Source organism: Monocercomonoides exilis, assembly GCF_001643675.1.
Source record: "Monocercomonoides exilis strain PA203 chromosome Unknown scaffold7-2047599, whole genome shotgun sequence".
NCBI lineage: Eukaryota > Preaxostyla > Oxymonadida > Polymastigidae > Monocercomonoides > Monocercomonoides exilis.
In genome coordinates this window covers 764,883-779,809 of record NW_027150552.1, presented here as the reverse complement: position 1 = coordinate 779,809, position 14,927 = coordinate 764,883, and the positions used below count along the sequence as shown (strand labels likewise).

Genomic DNA, 14,927 nt, shown 5'->3' with positions numbered 1-14,927 from the left:
CATAAGAGGTAAAAAAGTGATCACTTTTTTCACCATCGATTTTCTGTGTATATATGCATGGAACAGTACTAAAATCTCAATTGCTTTCGAAAAAAGTTGGAGGTAAGCAGCTTTTTACTTGTTTAAAAAATGTATATATTCTATTTTCAGTTTTTTTGGACATTTTACATAATGTCTATGAATACACAAAAATACTTCGTTCCATATGCATTGATCCAAATGACATTTCTTGTATGTATTTTTTATAAACAATTTAATTCTTTAAATTTTTATTAAATGATATCAGACCGTGAGTTGCTTGATATCTTTTGTACAATCCAAGCGTGTTGTACTGTGCTCAGTCAAGTTGACAGGAACCAGTTAGTGCCTGAACATTTTGAGGAGCTATACCTCGTATGCATAAAAATATTCAAACAGCTCCGTAGCGTAAGGTTTGCTTGAAAAAGTCAATTTGTGCAAGAATTTGAAATTAATGTGTTTTCATTAGAGATATTCCACGAGAAATATGGCTGGATATTTGCGATAGCATAGGACCAGTTATCGAGTCTCTTTTGCGTAGCCTTCAATTTCTTGAAGTGACCGATGACTTTTGCCTTGCAATTGGAACTTTTTTTTCGAACAAACCCTCTTCGTTCTTTCAGAATTTTGAGGCTCGTTTACGTAGATACCCCGTCGTTCCAGAGCCAATTTATTCAATATTACGTTCGGGGTCAATATCAGAAAAAACGCCTCTTTTTCACATAGCCATTTTAAATTCTTGCATTCATTATAACCTCTATGACCATTTGACAAAACTGATATTCAATGAATTGAATAGACCCACAGCAATAAAAAAGGATAGCGCTGACCCATCTCCATCTTCTGCGGAAAATGTGAATGGATATTCATCATATTCATCTCCTTCCTCAATTCATGTGTCTTCTCCACTTCCATCGTCAAGTTATGGCATTCCTTTGTCGCAAAACTTTTCTCCATTTTCATCAGCGTTATCTACAGTGTCTTATCCTCCTTCGAGTTCACCAACACCTTCTTCTATACCTCGTCCTATGTCTGTCTTGGACAACATTTCATCCTCTCCTTCTTTTTCACACACATCCTCCTCTTCTTCAGCTCCAAAATCACCATCAATCTCCTTTTCTTCACAATCATCCAACCCAAATCTCTTCAGACTGAAGCATCTTCTTCGTCCCTTTCTGATGGCTGCACGTTATTTAGACCCGCGTTTTCTGAGTCGATATTCTTCTGTACTGTCAGTCACAAAACATTTGATTACGTCTCCATATCAATTGGCTACTCAAGTCAATCCCACTTCATCATCAGACAAGCAATTCACGTCATCTGCTCTGTCTTCTCTGTTTCCAACATCATTTCATCAGTCTCCGATTCATTCACCTCAGATTTCCTTCTTTTCTCGTCCGTCTTCAAACGTTTCTTCCCAGTCTCATTCACCTTTCCCACCAATCTTCCCTTCTCTCATTCCATACTCACAGCGTCACTGCCTTTTCGGTATATTTCGCGTCCATGAGGCTCTTTCTCTTGCTCTTTCACCCGCATTCAAGCCATGCCCTGTCTCTTCTATTTCTCCCACTTCAATCTCACCTGCCCCGTCAGGCCCAAACAACGTTACGCCAAATCTCCTGCAGCCTCCTCTCTCCACCATCGTCAGCTTTCCCCAGCAAAAGGTGTTTCAGCCGGTGCGGACGGAGCTTGAAAGCCAGCTGTTTCGGCTGTGTGCTGCGTTTATCTCGAGCGGATGCCATTACATCCGTCTTACGGGAATGAAGCAGCTTATCAACTCTTTCTGCGCGTCGGGTGTTGACTGGTGGATTCCAGAAGTGGACGAAAGAAGGCAGAGGGAAGAAGACGAGGCAGCATCGGATCTCAAAAAGAGGCAGGAGCAGCTGATGAAGGAGATGGATGTGCTGGGAGAGGAGCTGTATGGAGACGATAGAGTTGTGCATAACATGATTAAGCAGCTGGTTGAGGAAAGGAGAAATGGAGTGAGCGAATTGAAAGAGAGCAAAGTGGCAGACAGAAGCAAAGAGATGCTCAAAGGCAAAGAAGGAAGTGGTGATATAAAGGAGTCCTGCAATGAAGGTCCATTGTGGAGCGATGAAATTGGTATGATCAGGGCAAAAGAGAGGGAGAGAGAAAGGTCGAGAATAAGACTTAGCATGGAGACGTGGAAGAGGCGAATAAGAGATCTGGGTATTTTTAACTTGACGGATTTGGACATGTTGTCAGCCCAGCTGCTGGAGAAGATGGAAAAGAATGTGAAAGCTGAAAATGAAAAAGGAGACGAAGAAGAGAAGGAAAATGACATCTTTGAAAAAGAGAAAGAGAAAGAGAAAGAAACAACAAAGACAAAAGAAGAGAGTCGTTTTTCGTTCTTTCCCTTTTTCAGGCGAAGTTCGCTTCGAGAAGATGAAAAGGAAACATCATCAAAAACGGCAAGTCGCGGAACGAATGCTGAAAGCAGTTCAGAAAGAGAGAAGAGAAAAGAAGAGGAACATTCAAATGCTTCGTCTTTGCAGACTCATTCGAGAACATCAAGCAATATCACACCATCTCCTTTGTCAACACCTCAAAATTCTAGTTCTTCTATTAAACGTGCTGAAGCTTCAATTCCATCTTCCTTAGGTGCTCCTTCATCAATGAATATATCCCCATCTGCGTCTTCTTCTTCACTTGGCCTTTCTTCTTCCTCTGCTTCTGCTTCTGCTTCCTCACCAAATCCTTCAATGTTGTCTTCTTCAAGTACAGAAGATGCTTCTACTTCGAATGAAAACACTGTTTATTTATCGTCTGAAAAGAAAGAAGGAGAGAGAGAAAGAAAGGAGAGAGAGAAGCGAGAAAAGAGAGAGAAAGAAAAAAAAGACAAAGAAGATGCAAAACAGCAGAAGGAGAAGGAAAGACAGGAAAAAGAAATGGAGCGATCGAAGAAATTTCGAGAAATGCTACGCGAAAAGGAACAAGAAAGAAGAGAAAAGAGGATGAAGGAGCTGCTCGACAAGTCAGAAAGATCGCGAGAGGAGAAAATGCTTCGACTTATCAATCTAACTGCTAATACTTCATCATCATCTTTTTCTTCTTCTTTGCCTTTTCCTTTCTCCATCGAGCCAAAACCCTTATTGGATCGTCCTCTCTTCTCCTTTTCCACATCACAGTTTTCATATCCACAGACAACCACTATTTATGCCTACTCCACTTCTGCCACTGCTTTAAATGCCTTCACTGCCGTCCCATCTGCCCTGATCATCTCCACCGCACTCAACCAGCGCTCTTTCTTATCTCTCCTACGCTCCACACAGCTCATCCGCCTAATCTTTCCTTCGTCTTTCTCGACTGTTGATCAAATCTACATCAATTCACTCACTTCTTCACATCAGCTTCTGCCCTCTGGAAAGTCTGCAACATCATTCCCTTCTTCTCGTCATTCACGTAGTTCAACTCCTTCTTCTCTTCAGACTCCTTCATTCACTTTGCCATCTGATAATCCTACCACATCAGGATCTCTGTCATTTCAAGCTCTATCTGCTCCTTATCCATACACATTCACACATCAACATCCCTTTCCCACACCTGCTTCTGTTCCTCCTCTCGATCCTGAGCTCATTCGCTTGTCGACTTCTCTTCTCAAACGGCTGTGTCTGTTGAAAGAGAGAGAAGAAGTGCAGAACATTGCTGTGATGGTTAGGAAAGAGAATAATTCTTCAAGAAACTTCAATGCGACAGATAGCCTTAAATCGGAGTTTGATGAGGGAGAACAGAAATATATTGAGCGTCTGGCTACAATTCAGGATCTGATTGACGAACATGTTTTGACCTCAAACGACAAAAAACAGATTGAAGTGCTGCTGAAAAGGAAGGCAATCCAAAAAAAGAGCCAGACAGCGTGGAAGCGCAATCAATACTCCTGCGAAAACTTTGAATTGACGGAAGGAGAGAGGAAGGAGATGATGGCAGAAATGCGGGCTTTGAAAGTGGAGACCATTCCGATGCAGATGAAAGTGCGGGGGCTGGGGCAGGAGCTTCTGAGGGACTTGTGGAATTCGTTCAGGCATCTGCAGCTGTGTTGCTCGCTGCCATCGACAATTGATGAGATGAACGACAAAATGAAGGAAGAGGCAACTGATAAAGCAAGAGAAAAGACAAAGTCACAAGGAAGATCCAAAGAAAGGAAAACGAAAAAGGATATGTTGGAGATAGATGAAGGAGAATACTCCAAAGAAGAGCTAGAAAACGAATACGGCTCGTTCGAGAATTCAACGTTTATGATTCCTTTGGATGCAACTGGAACGGAGACAGCTGCAGGCATCCCTGTATATTCGCGCGGGCTGAAGATGACTCTTATTCGTGTGATGATGATAACATTCAGCGACCTCATCGTTACTTCAAACGAACAAGACCTTCGTGAAATGTTCGATCTGATGACGAAATCTCTCATAACTGATGCAATTATCAGGGATAGACTCCACAAAAAGCTGCTTCCTGTCTCCTCTTCATCTGCAAGCCAAGCGCAATCCCAACAGCAGCTGTGTACATACGAGACAGATAACTCACTTTCCATTGCAGATTCGAACACGATCGTTCTTCTGGGAGAGCTTATCATGCACTGCATTCGCCACACGATCTTGCCAGACCCCTTTCGCGAGCGGACGAGCCAAAGCACCATCCTCTCCTCAACGAACTTCAGCGATGTGCTCCACTTCGACCAGCAGCAGCGCAACATTCTTGTCCGCCCATCTGTCTTCTCACCATTTACGATGGGCAATGCCATTGTGTGTGTTGCTGTGCGGTCTGGCGAGCGGTTGGTGTGGCAGTTCAAAGAACGCCAGAAACATCGAGAAGAAAAACTAGCGCTGAGAGAGGTAAGGAAAAGACAGACAGCGAATAGAAATGTACCTTCTTTGTTGACAGTTGAAGAAGAAAAGAAAGGATATGTAGATGAGCGAGTGCTGCAGATGCTTGGTGTTGGAGCTGAATGGGATCTGGATGAGCTCGCAGCTGCTCCAAGTACAGCAGCTACACCATCCACAACAACTGCAACAAGCGTATCCCCATTATCAATAAGGTTATCTTCTTCGTCTTCATCATCTGATAATTCCACATCGTCTGCTTCAATTTCAGATTTACAAGATAGTTTGCCAACGCGTAACCACAATGGTGTTTTCACATCTTATTTTTATCCAATGATTTCTCAGCTACCAATGCCATTGCCTTCGCCCACGTTGATTTCAATCATCAACGAAGGAATAGATTTCCTTCTTTCTCTGATGCTGGATCCGCAATTCAAATGGAATAGCAAGTATTGCTCTTCAAACAATTCAAATATATCATCCACACCATCTTCGACATCTCCTTCGAGCTTGTCTCAATCCTCTCAGCAACAGAACGAGGAAGCAGACTGCTGTGGATTCATGCGTGCTTTGAGATATGTGAGCAGCCATTCAGAATATGCTGAGGAGAAACAAAGCAAAGATATCATCGCTGCTATTTCGAAAGAAGACCAGAAAGAGTTGGAAAGCACAATAGAAAAACAAAGAGGAGATATGTTAAAACAAAAGGATGATGAGGAAATGTCTGTTGGAAGAGAGAAATCGCTTTCTTACAGCCATTACGGAACATCCAATGAAATTAACTCAATCCACAATCATCGTCTTATTCCACTCCGCCCTACATTCAATCCTTCTCTTTCCTCTCGCAATCTGACTTCTTCCTCCTTTGACTCTCTTCTGTATGTATTGCGCCACATATTCACCTTGTTGCCTGCTGGCCCTATCAGAGAATGCTTTCTGCCAGCGAGGTTTATTCTCTCGTGTTTGGCTGCGATGGAGTCAGTGCCTCAGCTTCTATCGCTTGTTCTGCACATCTTTGTGGAGCACCATACGGGGCCTCGTTCCACATCCACTGGAACAAACAGCAATATCAATAACAATAATAATAACCGAAGAGCGAAAGAAGATGATGGAAATAGCAGTGATGAGGATGGAGATGGTGAGCGCAAACATCAGGGGATGAAGAGCGGAGACAGCTGCGAAGAGAGCGAAAACACGCACAATCAATTCAAAGTGGAGATAACAAAGACTGTTAGACTGAAAAACGAATTTGACTTTTACGACGATGAAGACGACGAATTTGAGAACGAAGATTTGAGGAAAGCGAGAGAACAGTTTGTTCGCGTTGCAGAAAGCGAACGAAAAGCCAACTGGAGCCGAGGCATCTTTTTGCACGCCACAGACATATTTTCGTTTCTGCAAGAGAACGGAGCCATTGGAGATGTTCTTTTGAGAGAAGTGAATGAGTATCATCTGCGTGTGAGGGCGTTTTCGCATCTTCAGAACTGCAATGGCAAAATGGAAGATCAAACAGAATCTCGTTCGAATAAGCAAAACAACTTGTTTTCTTCAATTTATACTTCATCTTTACCAACCACTCCATTCCTGTCTGTCTCTTACACAACGCAATTCTCAGACATTTATGTTCTTCCTTCGTTTTCTCCTCTTTCACTTGCATCTCACATTCGTTCTCGTTTGCTTTTCCTTTCTAATCTCATTCATTCAGGCGCATTTACTCTGAATGTCGAAAGATTCTCTCTGTTTTTCTCTTCTTTTGTGTGCAACGCGCTGACTGAGCTGGATAAAGAGATGGCTGTGATGATGCTTCATTGCGTGTTCACTTTCCCCACATCCAGACCCAGCTACTTCCTCCCTTCTATCCACATTTCGACTCTTTCTGAGAGCAGCGGCCCTCAATCTCCCTTCACTTCTTATGTTTCTCGCTCTGTTTTGTCTAATTCCACTCTTCAGATGTTTTCGCACAGCAGCAGTGATCCGCTTGAGTACATGTATAGATACTTTTCTCCATCCCCTTCGATTGTAGTTCCTTTTTCCATGCGACTCATTTCTGGCTGGCTGAACTATCGCAAAGACGGTCGAAGAGAACCTCTTTCTTTCAGCAACGATACTCAAATTTCTTCTCAGTCTCTTTTAGAAGAGGATGACAACAATAATAAAAGCATGTTACAACACAAAAATTGGCTGACTTTCTTATCACCTTTGAGAAACGTCACTGAAAACGAGTTCATCCTCATTCGGCTCATCTGGGAAAAGACAAGGATGGTGATTCACAGGAAACGAAGTGAAGTCGACAAAATACTTTCGTATCTCAAAGAACGTGGCAACAGCGATAATGCCAACAGCAAACAGGAATCAGGAACTGCATTGCTTCAATCCCCTTCTTTAATTATTCCAGACACTTCACCTGTCAGTTCTCGTCAGTACATTGCTGAAAATAAAATAGCTTCTCCTTTTGTTCGTCGACAGGGATTAATTGAAAGTCAAAGCTCACCTGTGTGCTCTTCATTAGTTTCTGCTTCTGTTCAATCTGATACCTCGTGCGTTAAATCTCCACAAAAGCATCAAGAAGAAAAAGAGTCATCTCTCAAAGACAGTTTCACTGAGATAAAGGCTTCTTCAGGTGACAACGAGCAAACTACTCGCAAATCTAGAAAAGCTGCGTCTTCTTCGAAAAAGCAGCGTAGCATGCGAAGATTGAAGCTGCGCCAAGAGCGACTGAGCCGAGCATTGGCTGCAGAGAAGAAAGGAAGGCGGACACTTTGGGAGGCATCGATGCTGGCTATCCCAATGAATGCATTTATTGAAGAGCGCCAGATGGACATATGGAAGAAACCCTATCTTGCACAGTTTATTCCGAAAGAGATGCAACAGGATATTCAGAATACAAATAAGCATGCTTCGTCTGCTTCACCAGATTTATCTTCATCATCTGCTGCTGCTTCAACATCTTCTTGTTCATCGTCCTATGCACACCAATCTTCTCTCCCTCCAAACTGCTTTTTCTTCTCAAAGTATGCTCGCGAATTGATGCTTCAGCTGTTCAAGCCAGATTCGTTTGAGACTCTTTCTTCAATAAATTCAAAGTTTCAGAACATTGGCTTGCAGAGCATTTTAAGCAGACGCATGAAGAATTCAGAGTCAAAACACAAGTACAAATCAAATGAGCCATCTCTGTGCGTAGGGAATAACCAAACGCAGACCTTCAATTTTGATGAGCTCTCAACCGAACCAATTTCGTTAGATGATCTTCTGAAACAAGAAGATGCAGCCTCCATTCGTCCCAGTGCTTCTTCACTGCTTTTGCGATCCTCTCCAACTCCACCAAAGAAAACTTTATCTGACCCTTCTTCTGTGTCTAATCAATACATTCAATTTCTGTCTCAATACAACAATCGTTCTTCCTCTCTGCTAAAATCAATTACAGAGGAACTGATAAAATTAAAAATTTCCACAGAAAGATGGTCAGACATGCAACAAAAGAGAAATGCAAAAGAAGACAATAAAGTGAGTGCGTCAGTTTCAATTCATTCAGCTTTTTCCTCACTTGATTCCTCGAATAATCGCGCTACCTCAAATAATAAATCAATAGATACGAAATCATCACCAAAGAGAAGCCTTCACCGCTCAAGAAGTGCAAGTTCATTGCGTTCTCTTGATGAAGACGAATGCGATCGAAAGTATTCTTCAATGCCACCAACTCAACTGTCTGAAGCGAAAGCTATTTCGTCAAATTGTTCAAACCTTTTGCTATCTTCTTCTTCCTCATCAACTTCTTCTTTATTTGTTCATTCCACAGACTCTCAGAACACATCACGGACCCCACTTTCTCCGCAGTCATTTGATCAATTGACTCGCCATTCACATTCTGCAAGTAGCCTTCGCAAATTGAGGCACAAAAGAAAATCGCATTCTCAAGAGCATTATTCACCAATATCGAACAATAATTCTCACTTTAAATTCTCTTCAAAGCAGCATTCCATTGAAACGCCTGAAAATCAAATGTCTGAGATGTCAAGTTCTACTGTTCATCAAAAGAACAACAAAATGCATACACGATCTCAATTCTTAAAGTTCCCGTTTCTTTCTGAGAAATCTTCATATCGTTCGTTCTCTTCTTTGATAAAATTGACACGTGAAAAATCATTCAGATTTGTAAGCAGAAATACCGTAGCTGATCCAGTTCAGCCAGATCAGTTCATTCGAGCAGAAAATGCTCTTCTTCTTCTTTTAGATTGGCTCAACGTGATTGAGTCAAACATACATCCTTCACTTATTTCTCATCCTCTTGTTCCTTATTCACGCATCTTGTCAAACTCAAACATTACATCACACTCGCATTCACCTTCACATTCACCTTCACTTTCCTTGTCTAACTCATCTTCCTCCGTGAGAGTGGCAGAGGATAACATCGAATCAGATCAACTCCCAAAAAATCAAATATCTTCTCTATTTCTTCCAGCAAAGAAGCTTCCACGTTTTGGACCCAGGAGGCGTGTAATTGTCACAGTTGTTATCAAATTGGAGAGAGTCAAAATTGCCCAAGACAGACTGCCACCTGGTTTGATGAGAGCCAGTGATAACATTGAAATCCAACAGAACAGTGGAAATGAGTCTAAGAAAGAAGAAATTGCTCTGAAAAAGCCTAATATTCCTTCTTTTAAAAGATTGATTGTTGAGTGCGACGAGACGTTTACTGTTCAGCATCTGAGATATATTGTGATGTTTAAGTGTGGATTTCTAGATAAAGATCATCTGATCTTTCCATTTGACAATAAAAATGCATTTTCTCAATGTAACTCACCTTCATCTTCATCTTCACCTTCAATATTTGTGTCTTCTTCATCATCATCTTCTTCTTCAAGTTATATTGATAAATTTGGTGCAGATCAATCAGATTCTTTATTTGTGTCGCTGGAAGAGGCATACAGTCTTGTTCCTTCCCCAGTGACATTTCAAGCAATTTTCCAATATAACAATAAAGCAAGTACATTGTCGTCTTTGTCATCAAAATCATCATCAGCAGCACTTATCAACAGTTCCCCTTCCACTGTCATTCTACCAATCTCTTTCCTTCTTCCACTTCCTTCCACTCATTTCCAAACTTTATCATTAAACACAGTTGATATTACTCGCAACTCTGAATATCTTGTGGACCTTGCATTGTTTTCGAGAGACGATTATCCTGATCGTTCAAATAGAGACAGAACTTCATCTTATTTCAATCTTGTTGGCAATTCAACAAGCTTGTCATGCTTTAAGAGCACTTCAGACTTTGCAAATGGAACACCATTCATCAGAAATGAAGAAGAGAGAGAGAAAACAATTTTAATGGATTTAGAACAATCAATGAGCGATTTGCAACGTCTGAGAAGAAGAGAAAGAGAAATTCAACAAGAAGAGCCTCTTCAACTGGAAATGTTTTGCACACTTCCACATCCATTAGATTTCAGCGATGGGAATGAGACTGCTGCAGGTGATAAACCCTCTACCGATCCTTATGCTGATAGTGGGCAATTTGCATTGTCGTATGCATCAATGTATCCATTTTCTATACTCCACCCGTATTTGCATCCAATTCAGTGCATTCGCAGATGTATAGTTGATTATTCTGCTCATGGAAAGCAGAATAGAAATGAATTAGAAACAAAAGAAAGAACGGAAGATGAAATTGAAGCCACAAATTGCTTGTTAAATGCAGATATTTCACCTTCTCAAAACATTAACCGACAAACTGAACAGAGACATTCAACTGAATGTGAGAGTGATTCTTTGCTTATTTGGGAGGAAAATGGAAAAGATATACTACCAGCAAAAGTATGTTTTGAAGAATTGCGTTATTCTGAAGATGGAAGATTAGTTTATTTTGATGTCCGCAAAAATAAAAAAACAAATAAAATGAACACTGCGAAAAATTGCTCTTGTAATCTGATAACGCTTATATGCTCAATAACGGATATCATTCCATCATTAACAAAAGTTGCAGATCATCTTTTGATGCTTTTGCCATTTTCCAATTTCATTCATCAGAATCTCTTTGGTAATCAGCTTGTTTCATGTATCAAAGATGTTTTGGTGAAGTCACCGCAATATCTTCAGATACCTCATCACATAACAGATTGGAGTTTACTATTCAATCCATCCAATCCTTTTCAGTTGCTAATAGCAATTCAAACCTTGAAAGGAATGATTCCTCGCGATTATTGTCTTTCAGTGATTAATTCTTCATCTAATTCTGATAAACAAACAGAAACATCTTATTGCCAATGGAAAGATAAATTCGTTGAAGGCGGAGGAGTTTCGTCGCTTTTATGCCTCTTGCTGTATCTCGATTTCACTTCCTCAAGTGATGCTTTGCCTCCAACACGTCAAACATCTGAAACAACACTCCAGCAGGAAAAGAATGATTCTTTATCTTTTCAAGTCACTCCAATTGGTGGACTTTCGGCTGCTCAAAAATCTGCTCTTTTAGAAGCTCTTCTGTTCGTCTTGAATGCTTTTGTAGTTCCATTCACTTCTCCAATCAATTTGGCTTCAAAATCAGAAGAATTGAAGCAGGCACATCGATGCGCAAACATTGGATATTACATAAACAAAGATGTGGTTAATACTGCGATTTCTCAGCTCAGCGAATTCTCCAACTCTTCAGAAAACTTCACTCAATCATTTCTTATCACTTTAATGTTCCGTCTTTTATCGCTTTGTGTTCTTTTTTCCTGTCCAAACGAATACACGGCACCTGTTATGCTTTCATTTTCGCATTCATCATCTTCGTCTAATTTCTATCGTGTCAAACAATCTTCAAAGGCTGATTCTTCTCCAACAGATTCAATCTTCACAGATTTGAGATCAGAAATATCTCCAATTGATCCAATTGTTTGCAACACTTTTGAAAATAGCTTTTCTTCTCTTCTTGCAAACCCTTCAAAAGGCACTACTCCAGTCTCATCATTTCTTAACGCAATATTCAAAAAGCAGTTTCTTTTTCCATCTTCAAGAGATCAATCAAAAAAACAATTCAAATCTGATCATTCAATTCATCCAACAAGCTCTGATGCTGTTCGCAGCCTGTCTCCTCAAAAGCCCTATAATTTCAAGGAAGATTTGCAGCCTTCAACTGATAATGATATATTGCCAAAACAAAACGATGCATTGTTGCTGCTACGTTCTCTTCAACAAACTTCGTCAGCTGCATTCCTTCAAACTGGCGAGCCTCTTTCACCTGCTTCCTCGTCATCTTCTTGTTTGCTTACAAATAATTCTGATCAATTTCATTCATCTACGTTGATGTCTCCAACAACAAAGCAGACATCGTCTTCAACGCCAATGCTGCTAATGGCATCTATTCCTGAAGACGAATCGTCTCCATTAAATAGACAATCCTCTTTTTACACGTCTCCCTCTTTCTCAACTGCCTCGTCAAGTTATACCAATTCGTCTTCACGTGATCTGATTTCCATGGTCAATACACATTCACAGGAAGGGATTGTGCTCCGTTTCCTTCGGAGAAATTCCGAGAGGAGGCGTGCAAATGACGGAAGCAAGGGACACAATGTGCAAGATCTGCTTGGCAAAGAAGCAGAAAATGACACAGAAATGCTGATGACCAGTGATTATTTGAATGGACTGTCGCTTCGTGTGCCATTGCGCATGTTCCAAGCGCAGAACCCTCAGCCTTCTTTGATGAATGAGAAAGAAATTCTGAACCCTTCAATGTTTGATAACATGTTTTCACCGTCTTGTCCTCCTTCTTCGGCATCTGCTGCTAATTTGATGAACATTAGAAAAAGTTTGCTGATGAATAGAATTAAAGAATCGTTTAAATTTGGTGCTGGTTCTTCTTTGAAGAAAGGTTCGAGGCAGCTCATTGATATTACTTCAGAGCATTCTATTCGAGCTGTTATTTCTGCATTTAATCTATTTCATTCATTCACATTTTATTTTCAATCTTTATCCGCATCAAGCACATGTTCGTCTTCGTCATCTTACTCTTCTTCACTTGCACAAACTTTTGAACAAAAAAAGCAAAATATGACTCTTTCCCCCAAAGCAGGACAATCAACAGATCAAAATTCAAAAGTGTTCCCAGCAACAGAAGCTTCGTTGAGCGTTCCAGTTAGAACTACATCGTGCTACATAGACTTCTTCACATCTTTTCCGTTTGAATGCTTTATGGTTGGATTATTGTGCCAATCTTCCTCAGCTGTTGTACGAGACAGGTGGATGCATCTTTTGTTGGAGCTGATGACTCGTGAAGACTCACGTGAAGATTACAGTCAATGTTCTGCTTCTGCAGATTGCGCAAAAGATCCTGACATTTCTCCTCTTCTGATTCCGTTCTTGCTATCCCTTTTGAATGGCCTCGACACTCTTGATAACATTAGGCCAAGTGTGTTGCTCGCTCAGTATTTCACTCTGATCAACCATTCGATTTCATTGATTGTTCAAAAATCTTATGCGAGCGTTCAGCTGAAAAGATTGCTTCTGTCACAGTCATGCGATTCTGAGCGCACCATATACTTCCTCTTTGATTTCGCTAAAATTTTGACTATGCTTCTGAAAATGAGGGCGACTGTGGAGACATTTTACGGTGTTTGCAGAAAAGAACCTTTGAAAGATTCAAACAACGAAACGAGATCACGACCTCTGAATGAAGATTATTATGCGATCGGACTGATCAGCATGCTTATTCAGTGCCTGTCTCACATAAGATACTTAACAGGGAGGATGAATAAACCATCAACACAAATTGTTAATGGATCAAATTTGTCAAATGATAGCATTTTTGTCAGATTGAAGGAAATTCTTTCGCTCAATGCACCTTTTAGTCTTCTTATCCATGTTCTAACTCATCATCTCTTTTCTGTTTCTCCAGAAGGAGAAAGAGTTATCAGCAGCCGGTCCAATCCATCGCTCAAATCTCAATCAGCGTTTTCTTCTCCGATACAACAGCAAATCATTCCTTCCCAAAGGAGCACTTCTCATTTATCGACATCTCTTCTTTCGCAGTCTCATTTTGGTGAGACAAGCATTTCTGCGACTCCGCTTTCCCTTTACAGCTCAAATTCCTTTTCATCCTTTCGGCAAGAGTCTGAATCAGATCTCATTGAAATACCATTTTTGTCACCTTCGAATTCACTCTATTCTTTCCATCGTCCACAGAGCAAAAGCGATGCAATGAGAACGTCTGTTGTTGATCTAATTTTCTGTTTATCTGAACAATCATCAGAAGCTTTCAACAAACTGTTACCGTTTTTGTCCGTTGAGATGATGAAAGAAAGAAAAGAATATGACAATATAGAAAGATGGAAGATGCAGCGAAACGCAATCAGGGAATTGAAATTAAAGTATCTTTCTTCTTCGCGTTCGTCCACAGGCGAGAATGAATATTTGGACAACATACAAAAATTACAAAAGGGCTTTTCATTTAACTCGCTGAATAACGAAGTTGTGTATAATGCTCCACGAAGAAGTCTTTCTCTCGTTTCGTTTTTGCTGAATGTTCCTATGAAATCTGATTCGTCTTCCTTCAGCGAAGGCATTCGCAAGCTTCTGTCTTCTTCTTTCAATAAGAACATTCTATCAGATGTTCTTTTTGGATCGTTAGATGACATCATGATAGCATCTCAGTCTATTTTTGGATCAACAACAACAGCTGTCTCTGTTCCGACTTTGCGGCATCTCTATTCAATGGGCCATTCTTCACTTATTTCTCAAGATCCGCTTTTTTCAACCCCTGCAACTCCAACAAAAGTGTTATCATTTATCCACCCTTCGCCCGTGCAACGGTGGAGGACTGGAATGATATCTCTGGTTGTTAAAAAGATTCCAGAAGAATATTTAGCAAATGAGTATCGCTTGGCGCGCTCAACAACAACTGGAATCAATTCATGTCTGACTTTGCTGTTTCTGCAATATCCATTCAGATATTCTTTGTTCACAATTGAAGATTTGGTTTCTGATGGTAGCACTGCTTCACAACAGGAAGGGAAAGCATTAACCACTTTGACTGATTCCACTTCAAGCAGTTCTCACAATAATGATACTGCAATTATATCACGTCCTGTTAGA

At 40.7% G+C, this 14,927-nt stretch overlaps 1 protein-coding gene across 1 annotated transcript in view; it reads left to right on the top strand.

The window, feature by feature from the left end:
• Window positions 1-177: 177 nt before the first annotated feature.
• MONOS_3686 (uncharacterized protein) overlaps window positions 178-14,927 on the top strand; it is a gene marked incomplete at its 5' end in the record, with an annotated part of 29,681 nt that continues 14,931 nt past the window's right edge. The window contains 3 exons of the mRNA XM_067873702.1: window positions 178-235; window positions 287-431; window positions 488-14,927. The exon at window positions 488-14,927 is cut by the window's right edge and continues 14,931 nt beyond it. Of these exons, the coding sequence (XP_067733358.1) occupies window positions 178-235; window positions 287-431; window positions 488-14,927 (14,643 nt within the window). The remainder of the gene's footprint in view (window positions 236-286; window positions 432-487) is intronic.